This window comes from Equus caballus, chromosome 19 (genome assembly GCF_041296265.1).
Source record: "Equus caballus isolate H_3958 breed thoroughbred chromosome 19, TB-T2T, whole genome shotgun sequence".
NCBI classification, from domain to species: domain Eukaryota; kingdom Metazoa; phylum Chordata; class Mammalia; order Perissodactyla; family Equidae; genus Equus; species Equus caballus.
Genome location: NC_091702.1, coordinates 6780275 through 6790420, shown reverse-complemented (window position 1 = coordinate 6790420; position 10146 = coordinate 6780275). Strand labels below are relative to the sequence as shown.

General features: G+C 56.6%; 1 protein-coding gene across 4 annotated transcripts in view; it reads left to right on the top strand.

The window, feature by feature from the left end:
- Positions 1–1079: 1079 nt before the first annotated feature.
- Positions 1080–10146, top strand: part of LOC138919062 (ral guanine nucleotide dissociation stimulator-like) — a 31680-nt gene continuing 22613 nt past the window's right edge. Inside the window, exons 1-12 of one of the 4 annotated variants that reach the window (XM_070243069.1) lie at positions 1080–1349; positions 1816–1926; positions 2679–2789; positions 3820–4001; positions 5356–5549; positions 5692–6071; positions 6830–7045; positions 7400–7503; positions 8006–8075; positions 8183–8209; positions 9125–9202; positions 9636–9710. In XM_070243069.1, coding sequence (XP_070099170.1) covers positions 1224–1349; positions 1816–1926; positions 2679–2789; positions 3820–4001; positions 5356–5549; positions 5692–6071; positions 6830–7045; positions 7400–7503; positions 8006–8075; positions 8183–8209; positions 9125–9202; positions 9636–9710 — 1674 coding nt within the window. In that variant the 5' untranslated portion in view covers positions 1080–1223. Of the gene's footprint in view, positions 1350–1381; positions 1927–2678; positions 2790–3819; positions 4002–5355; positions 5550–5691; positions 6072–6829; positions 7046–7399; positions 7504–8005; positions 8076–8182; positions 8210–9124; positions 9203–9635; positions 9711–10146 lie in introns of those variants that run through there. The other 3 variants (XM_070243070.1, XM_070243072.1, XM_070243071.1) reach the window with 3 other exon arrangements.

Here is a 10146-nt window from a genome sequence, read left to right as displayed (position 1 = left end):
TCTGTAAACGGCAAATGCCTCATATCTCACAATTTTTGTGGTTGAGGAATCAGACAGAGATTAGCTTGGTTCTTCTGCTCGAGACGCCTCAAGGCCGCGGCCGCGGCCTCAAGTGATGCTCGACTGGCAGAGGATTTCCTCTCAGGTTCACTCAAAGGAGTCGAGGTGCACTTTGGACTCAGAGCATGGGTTCCTTTCTGTCTGTTGGCCTGGGCGCTGCCTCGGTTCTCTCCCATGTGGGCCTCTGTGTATGGCAGCTCAAAACGTGTGTGCTTGATTCCACAGCTCAGGGACAGGAGAGAGAGAGAGACACGGGAAAGAGAGAGAGACGGAACTTAAGAGAGGGAATAAGAAAGAAGTGAGAGACTTTCTGTGTTTAAAATTTAGACATGACACTCGTCCACATTGGCTGTGTTCTGTTGGCGAGAGCCAGTCACTAAGCACTCAGTGGTCACACAGGAATCTGTGAGGGATGTGTGTACCACGGGTGGGGATCTCTGGGAGCCACGGTGAAGGCTGCCCACCTCACAGATCAAGATGAGGCTCTTGGGTCTCTTTCTAAACAGAAGAGGAAACAATGGAGAGGTTTGAATCCAGAGGATGACAGTGTCTGGATTTCATTCATCAACCCTCTCCTTGTGCTGACATTGAAATGAGGCCAAGAGAGGAAGTGCCTGTTGCAATAGCGCATTGCTGAACCCAGGCCTGGTTTGAGTGGTGTTCATGCTACATCCCTTCTCGTAATTCTTCCATCTCTTTGTGCATTACTTGCACTTGACACCACCTCACAGGTGGTATGGATATTATTTCATATACACCTGATGATGTCCCTAGCAAGTAGATTCTAGGCGGATTCCCCTTGTGAAGGTTTGGAGACTGGGGAGGCCCTGAGAGGCACAATGAGTTTTCCAGGACAGAGAACTGGTAAGATAAAGGAGGTCTGAATTCTGCTCTGCCTCCTCAAAGCTGGGACCCTCATCACATTCCCAGGGAGCTGTGGCTGGGGCTGTGAAAGCTCCTCATGTAGAGTTAAGAAGAAGACATGGGGGTGGTTTGGGTAGGTCCGAGTACAGGAAGCAGCCCAGGTAATGGAATCTTGAAAAAGTGACCTCACTTCCTTGGCGATAGACCCCAACAGATTTAGAACTCTGGTAACCAGGCAGTTAATTCTAGAGACAGACCCCTAGCCAGTTCATTTGACTGGAGAAACTTCAGAGTACAACATGTTTACTTGTTGTGTACCAGTTTTCAGAGGCTCTAGGCTCAGGAAAGCCCAGAGTGTGAGACTGTTGTGTTGTTGTGGACATCGGATCAAGCCTCATGGCCAATTTGGCAGGAGGTACCCAAAGGTAATGTGGGGCAGCCCAGGGCAGCCCACTGTAGGGCAGGACACAACTCGGATCCCACCTGAGCAGCCCCATAGCCCTTGCACCTTGTGTGAGGGTTTGTGTGTGAGTGTCGGTGTGTGTGTGTACGCGTGGGCGCTGTGCGGGAAGGCAGCAGGTGAGGAGTGGGTCCTTCCTGGGCAGGAGGAGAGTGTTATGTGCTGTCAGCCAGGTGAGTCTGTCATATTGATACCCCGGGGCTTGGCTGGCAGCCTGAGCAGCTGGGTGCTGGGATCAAGCTGCTCTGCCCTTGTGTTAATCCTGAGCCGTAGAAGTTTCATCTAGTTCCCTCCCTGGTCAGATGTCTGTGCAGACGTCCCTCTGTGCCTGAATTAGGGAACAGAATTCCTCATGGGGGTGTCCCCCTGTGGCGATGTGCAGGCAGGCCCCTGATGCCTCCTGGCCCATCTGCCGGGCACTGTCTTTCCAGAACTCCACGCAGGAGATCTTTGAAGAGCTACATGATGGGTTCGACTTCTCTCCCTCCCTAGTCAAGGGGCAGGAGCAGCAGGCCGCCAGCAGCATCCTGTGCCGGTCTGAGGTGAGAGCAGGAGCAGAGGGTCTCCCCGCCCACCACCCCAAGATGTTCAGGTTGGGCCTGGAACCCAGGTCCGAATCTGAGCACACCCCTGGTGCCCTCACAGGGCTTTCCCACTGAGTGTCCTACGGCCTTACTCCCAAAGGAGTCTGGGCCTCCTCTCCTCCCCAGCCAGCTGAGGGCTCGGGTGGAAAGACACTCTCCACATGTTTCTTGGAATCGTAGAGGAAAGGTTTACTGTTGTTGTCACTTCTCACGAGGCCATGAGGACCTTAGCATTTTGCTCCTGTTTTGATTGATGTAACTTCCCGGCTGGGAAGCTGTAGCACTCAGCGCCACTGTCCTTGCAGACCTGCTCCAAGCCTCACAAATCATCACACTTGCTAGGCTGATTACACACAAAGAGCATGGGCGTGGATTACAGGATTCTATACATTTCTCTGCACCTTGTCATCTCACAAAACACTTCGAATCAGAGCAGTTTGTTACGTGCTGTAAAACTGGTGAGTCTGTGATATTCATACCCCAGGCTGGCAAGCTGAGCAGGTGGGTGCTGGGGATCAAGCTCCTCTGCCCTTGTGTTAATCCCGAGCCTTAGAAGTTTCATCTAGTTCCCTCCCTGGTCAGATGTCTGTGCAGATGTCCCTGTGTGCCTGAACTAGGGAACAGAAATTCTCATGGGGGTGTCCCCCTATGGCGATGTCCAGCAGGCTCCTGATGCCTCCTGGCCCGTCTGCCGGGCATTGTCTTTCCAGAACTCCACTCAGGAGATGTTTGAAGAGTTATGTGTTGGGTTCGACTTCTCTCCCTCCCTAGTCAAGGGGCAGGAGCAGCAGGCCACCAGCAGCATCCTGTGCCGGTCTGAGGTGAGAGCAGGAGCAGAAGGTCTTTACCCCCACCCCCCCAAGATGTTCAGCGTGGGCCTGGAACCCAGGTCTGAATCTGAGCACACCCCTGGGGCCCTCACAGGGCTTTCCCAACGGAGTGTCCTACGGCCTTGCTCCTGAAGGAGTCTGGGCCTCCTCTCCTCCCGAGCCAGCTGTGGGGTAGGGTGGAAAGACACTCTTCACGTTTCTTGGAATCATAGAGGAAATGTTTAATGTTCTTATCACTTTTCACGAGGCCATGAGGACCTGAGCATTTTGCTCCTGTTTTGACTGATGTAACTACCCGGCTGTGATGCTGTGTAGCACTCAGGCCACTGTCCATGCAGACCTGCTCCAAGCCTCACGAATCATCACACTTGCTGGGCTGATTTACACATAAAGAGGATGGCGGTGGGATTACAGGATCCTATACATTTCTCTGCTACTTGTCATTGCACAGAACACGGCAACTCATTGTAGGCCGCTCAGGTCAGGAGCTGAGGCCTTAAGTGACTTCATCATATTCCACAGAGGAGGACATTTTGCACAGTGATTCAGCCTTTCGATGCTGTTGGACCTTGACATGACCCAATTCTGTTGCCATTTGAGCCAACACTGCAGGGCACATTTTAAGCGTGTCCGAATAGACTCTAAGTTTTCCAGGTCTGCCATGACATAGAACCGCAGATTGGCGGAAGGTCACTAATCATCTCTTTGCTCCTGTCTGTGGTGGGGATGTTCATTGGTGACTCCCTGGGATAGTGCTCTTACCTCAGGCTCTTAATGCACAGAGGTACAATTGTTCCTCAGGTCACAGAATGCCTTGAAGGTACTGAGTGTTTGTCATTCCCCTAAAAATCAAATTGTACTTTTAAGTCCAAAACCATTTTCAAGGCGGACTCTCGTCCCTCTTGCACAACTTCCTGAGGTGCTGGGAGGTTCTGGTCTGAGCTCCAGACCCTGATGCCCCTGGTGGTTCATGGTGACTCCACTGACTCTGTGTCCCTCCTTCTCCACGTGGTATGCGAAGGAACCCACCCTGTCCATGGCTGAGGCCCGCACGATGCTGACCCTCAAGGCAGGCGCAGTGCAGAAGGTGGTAGGCTGCCTGCAACCATCTTTCCACGGCATATCCATCTCCGTCACCACCTTCCCGTGTGTGTACCAGGCCTTCTACCCGACCCCACAGGTCCTGGACCAGCTGCTCCAGAGGTGAGTGCCCACCCCTCCACAGCACAGCAGGAGTCTCCCACCTAATAAACGTGTGCCTTGGGAACGTCCCCACAACTCTCTGAGCGTCACCTTGCTCATCCGAATAGTGGGGTGGTAAGAGGATGAACCTCACAGGGTCACTGAAGGAAATCATGGGAGAAAGCACGGCAGACGCTTGCCTGGTGCCGGACTCCACAGAAGGGGCTGCTGCTCATGCTGCGTGTCCTCACGCTTACAGCTTCCGTCCCCAGTGAGGAGACTCCCTGCCTCTCCCCTCGCTGGCCTGTGGCCTTCCTGAGTGTGGAAAAGTACATGAAAGCAAACTGTTTTCCTATTGGCAAGACAATTTAGCGAGTCCATCTAGCTGATCCTGGTCCTTGTCTTCGGTGCGGCCAGAGCAGTGGTCTCTGTGGGCAGCAGAGGAGGCGCAGGCCCACTCAGAATTCTGGGAAGGCTCTGGATGGGGTTCATTCATTCAATACTATATGTTAAGCTCGTACTACATTCATACCCTTTCCTACACACTAAGGATGTCCAATGAAGGAAGCAGACACTATCCCTGGGGCTCAATTCTAGCCTGAGAGCTAGAAGCTCACTTCTGGGCATCATGAGTATTGATGCCCAGAGGACGTTAGATGTCACACCCTCTTGGCCTCCTCTAGATATGGACGCATCCTCTCCTAGTCAGACCACGATGACAGACTTCAAGGACCAACTAAGACCATGAGTGGTGTTGGGTCCAGAGGGAGGGCCTCCTGTGTCCACAGAAGGGGCTAGGAGACCATGGGGACTGTGGCTATGGATGGACTGGCAGACCCTGGATCTCACACCTCTTGGGGTTTCTGTGGGAGGCCTGAGGTCTGCGGTCTTCCCTACAGGAGGAAATGAATCAAAGAGACCTGTTCATGGGGTGCCAGTCCCGCCATGGGAAGCAGAGGAGAGGCTGGGCTGAGTCGGCCACTGAGAGACTCCTCGCTTCCACAGTTCCCTCTCCCTCTCCCTGCCCTCTGCACATGCACCTCTCCTAAGCACCGCCACTGGGGCCCAGAACAGTAGGTGGTGAGCAGCCTGGTCACAAATCTGCCTCCAACCTCAGTCCTGATGCTCGAGCGTGGAGGATGGGGCAGGCTATGTCCAGGCCCTTTGGGAAAAGAGTGTCAGGTGGAAGACCAGACTCACACAGGCTCTCTGTTAGATTGGCTGATGACCAGGCCTTCCAGTGCAAGGACAGCCACCCAGGGATTGGAGTGGCTGGTCCACCCTCTGGGGCTCAGGCACAGAGAAGGTGCTGTGGGAACACAGTGTGGAACAGCAGGCCAGGCCTGTGACTCTCTTCACACATGCCTCTCCCCAGTGCCCTCTCTCCCATCTGGGGCCCCCGGCCTCAGGAGAACTCCCAGGATATGTGGCAGATGCTGCGCCACTCCAGGATCAACCTGACGTTGGCGTATCTCCAGGACCTCTTGCCTGGCTCAGTCCTGAAGCACCAGGCCACCCCTCTTCTCATCCAGGTGGACCTTTTCCAGGCCACTGAGTTGGAGACAGAGGGTAAGGGAGACCGTAGGCTTGGAAGACTACCCCAGTGGGTGGGTCACAACTGGGGATTCATTTAAAGACAGTGGGATCTTTCCTGTTTGGGGAAAGGCACATGGAAAGCAACTTATGTAGCTGACCCTTTCTCTTTCTCCAGCTCCTGCCCCAGCTCCAGCACTTCTGCCAGGTGCAGAGGCAGAAAAGGGGCCACATCTGGAGCTGGACGGAACTCCAGTTCTATTTCTGCCATCACTTCTAGCGCTGGAACCGGCAGCAGCGCCCTCAGCTGCTCCAGACCCCGAGCGAGTGCCATCAGCAGCCCCAGCCCAAGTGCCAGGTCCTGAACTGGACTCAATGGGACCAAGGGGTCTGCTGGGATTTCCACCTCAGGCTCCAGTAACAGCCGCAGAATCAGCTCCGGTTCCAGAGGCTTCCCACCCCTGTCGAGTGACCGGGAAGAAGCAGCCCGATGGGAAGCCTAGCCTCATGGCCTTCTCCCCAAGGGACGTGGCAGAACAGCTGACGGCCATTGACGTGGTGAGCACCCGGGCTCTCAGGGCGGGGTGGGGCAGGCCACCCCTATGCCATCAGCTGGCCCAGACCTGCTTTTCCCTGTGGCGGCTCCTGTGACCTGGGTCCCAATCCCAGCTCCACCACTTCCCAACCATGGGATCTGGGCAACTCCCCAGCCTTCGTGTTCCACCCTCACACTGTAGAGATGGGGACCAAGAGGACCTGCTGGACAGAGGGGCTGAGCACATGGAGTGAAGTAGAACACAGAGGAAGCTTGGTGGGGCCTGGCCCGAGAGGTCGGGGAGGAGAACTCACTGTGTGCAGCCAGGAACTCAGGCGGCCCAGCCATCTGCTCGGGATGCTCAGCAGCCTCAGCATTTGTGATGCACCAGTCGTGTACTTCACTAAAAGGGAGACAACCTGCCAAAGCCCGTGGGTGTAGCTGGCACAGGGGAATGTGCAGCGGAATGGGGCCTGGGACCAAGGATGCTCAGGATGCAGGGAGCTGCCCCCTTGGGAGGAGCCAAGCGGAGCAGCCCTCTGGAGCTTGCAGTTTGTGGGGGTGGGCTGTGTGTAAATGCTCCTGTCCTTTCCCCACCAGTCTGGAGTCCCGGGTCCTCCTGTGCTGGGTGCTCTCAGTGGAAGAACAATGAAAGCGAGGGGCTCCCACCACGCTGAGAACACATCCTCAGCTTCCTGAGCCCCTCCTTAGACCGGTGACTCCTGCTTGGACACTCAGCTGGGCTGTGGCAGGGCTTAGTGACACTCCCCCTCCTCCCCAGGAAGTGTTCAAGAACGTCGAGCCCTCTGAGTGTCTGGGCTCCACCTGGGGCAAAAGAAACCGGCCCGGACATGAGAACGTGGCACCCACCGTCTGGGCCACAGTGGTGCAGTTCAACAGAGTAGTAAAGTGCGTCATGACGTCCTGCCTTGGGGACCCAAACGTGACGGCCCGGGGCAGGGCCAAGGTTCTGGAGCGGTGGATCGAGGTGGCCAGGGTATGCGGGGGGAGACCCTCTCCAGAGCCGTGGAACTGCCCCTTCTCCTTGATCAGCTCTCAGGACTGAAGGCTGCACTCTAAGCCCCTGCACAGTCGCTAGGTCCTTCCTGTCAAGGGCACACTGACCTTGACTCGCATGTCCCAGTGGTGGGATGCTCACTTCCTCCCTGGCTCCTTCCTACTTTGAGCGAAATTCCTCCTCCCGGAAGTGTTACTCTTTGGTCCACCTGTGCCCACCCTGGCACCCTGGTCATCTGTCCCACTCAGGAGGGAAGAGTGGAAGGGAGGGGGACTGAAGCCAGAGCAGACAGGGCTCCTGCTCCCCCTCCCAGCTCCTCCTCTCCCTCCTCAGGAGTGCCGAGCCTTGAGGAACATCTCCTCCCTGCACGCAGTCCTCTCGGCTCTGCAGAGCGTGCCCATACACAGACTGAAGAAGACCTGGGGGAAAGTGTCCAGGTGGGGAGGCCTCTCCGCAGGAGGACCAGGGGGAGGAGGGAGCTCCCACGTGTCTGCCATTGCCCTCTCATCGGCTGGAGCTTCCTGGGTGGCAGTAAGCCCTGGGCACAGGGCCTGGCTGGGTGTGCAGTGTCCCTGATCCTCACTGGCAACTTAGGCCCCCAGTTCTGCTTCAGGAATCAGGTTCCCTGGCTGTCACATAGTAGGTTGAACCAAAGTGGAGATTTTCAAGTATTTGCCATACAGCAACAGAACTCTGTGCCCAGTCGGAAACCAAACTGGTCAAAATACTGCTGCTGCACAGAAAGGGCAGTGGCAGCCCCAGGTGACCAACATGAGAGCCCCCTCTGCAGTCCCATGGTGACGTCAGTGCTCAGAGGACCCCCACGAAAATCCTCATTCGGGCAGTTTGGATTTTCCAGATTCTCATCGAGAAGGGACTTGCACTTATGACCCCTGCCCCATTGTTCCTGAGTTTCTCCTTCCTCCTTTCCCCCCTCAGGAAGAGCTGCCGAAAATTTAAAAAGCTCTGTGATGAGGACAACTCCCTTAGCTGGGAGCTGCTCATCAAGGTAGAGTGGAGGCTGGCATGTGGAGGGAGAGGCGGGGTGTGGGGAAGGGGGACGGGGCAGGATGTGGACGGTCATTTCTCACTTGGAGTTTCTGTGTACAATTCCAGTCTTCCCTGGATGAACAGGAAGATGGGGTATGTTTGGTCCATGGGCAGGTGGGGGAGGTGTTTGTGGGGTGGGAAGCCCCGGTCATGGCAGGAAGTGGGGGTGTCTGGGCTGATCCCGGAGGGGATGCCGAGCTGGCCGGTTGAGCAGGGGCTGCCTTCCATTTTGGTCCACGCTGTCAGCACTTAGATTCTTCCAGGCTGTTGCATGGATGGGTTGGACGGGCGTATGTTTCTTCCCTGAACCAGCTCAGTGTGTCTTTAGGAAGCCAGGCCCCCACTGCTCCTTCTGTCTTCACCACTTCTCCACGAGGAGGGCTCCCTGCCTGCCCTCGGGATGGGCACTGCCAGGCATTCCCCCAGGCCAGGTGGACAAATGGGCTGCCCAGCCTTGAGTCTGAATGGCTGGAGCATGACAGATGTTTGTGCATGTGTGACTCCCCACTGGCCCTACCACGGTCCCTGCTAGTCTGTCCCTGTCAGGAACACTCACCTGGGTCCTAGTCAGCAGTAACTGGTGCCCAGGTGGCTTATGGGAAGTGTCCAGGAAACTGGTGGTGCTCAGTGGATCTTTCCTGAGTGGACCTCATAGGCTTCACATGAAAGAGAAACCGAAGTGTCCTCTCAGCCCCGCCCCACCCTTTCACGCTGGTTGGGGTGAGAGCCAGAACCATGTAGACTGACGCTGAGTCCTCAGGAGCCCCTGCGAGGTAGGGGGAGTTGTCACACTTTCCAGACGAGGAGGCTGACTCAAGGAGGACAGGCGTTCGGCCCAAGGTCACACAGCGAGAGTGTTGGAGCTAGGATTGTTCTAGAATCAGAGTGTTCTGGAGGATGGAGTAGCATGGGTACCAGCTGACTTGGTTCAGACGTCCAGGGCTGAGGTCAGAGGGGCTGAGGAGAAGTGGGGTGAGGGGAGGATGGCCTCCTTGACCCTGTCCTCAGTCCTGGCAGAAGCAGCCCTCCAAGTTTGCCACCCTGCTGAGGACCCTGCAGAGAGGCCGGAAGAGGCAGCAGCAGAAGGTGAGTGCGCCTGTGGGGAGGGGCTCCAAGGTCAGAGGAGGGGACTCTGCCCTCCCAGCTGGGGGCTCCAATCCAGAGAGGGGGCCTTCCTCCTGCAGCCCTCCTCCTGTTGCCGCAGAGCCTGACACCCGCCCTTAGAAGTGACCAGGAGGAGGGCCTGGGGAGCTGCAGCAGGGTGGGTCGGGAGAGTGGAGGGGCCAAGGATTAAAGGCCCTGTGACCAGCCAAAAGCAGGCCCTGGGAGGTGACCAGGAGGAGTCTGGTGTTCTTGGAGGGTGAGGGGTGGGGATTGAGGTCCGGCTATAAAGGATTTGAGGCTGCTCCGTGTGGGGACCCCGGGCTGGGCCAGGAGGCTGAGCATGAGGAGTTTTCAGGGGAGGGTCATGGGGACACCTGAGACCAGGGGCTCATCCCATCTAATCCCAATGGCACAGGGCATCGTCCCCTTCCTGGGCAGCATGCTAACTGACCTGATCATGCTCGACACTGCCATGGAGGATTATGTAAATGTGAGTGAGCCTGGGTGCCAGAAGGGGGTGACCAGCTTGGGACTTGGGAAGACACAGTCACAGCACCAAGACCTGAGTGGTCAGAATGTGGTAACTTCCTGTCATGACAGCCTCCCAGGCTCCCCTGTGGGCTGGGACAGTGTGCCCCTCTTAGGCATGAGGGAACGAAGGTTCCACGTGGAGCCGGTCCCGGGTCCCCAGGCTGGCGAAGCAGCAGAGCTGCCCGCCTGCAGAGCCGCATGGGTTTTGTTGGAGGCGAGAGAGAAGTCGGCCTCCAAGTCAGGCAGCACATTGCTGGAGCTGTCCCTTCCTGCCTGAGGACTCAGCCTCCCTGTCTGTCATCAGAGAGGCTTGGGCTACAGGGTCCTTGAGTGTCGGCCCCCATATCCCCCCTTCTCTGGAGCCCAGAGCCTGGCCTGGGTCCAAGTCCTGTTTT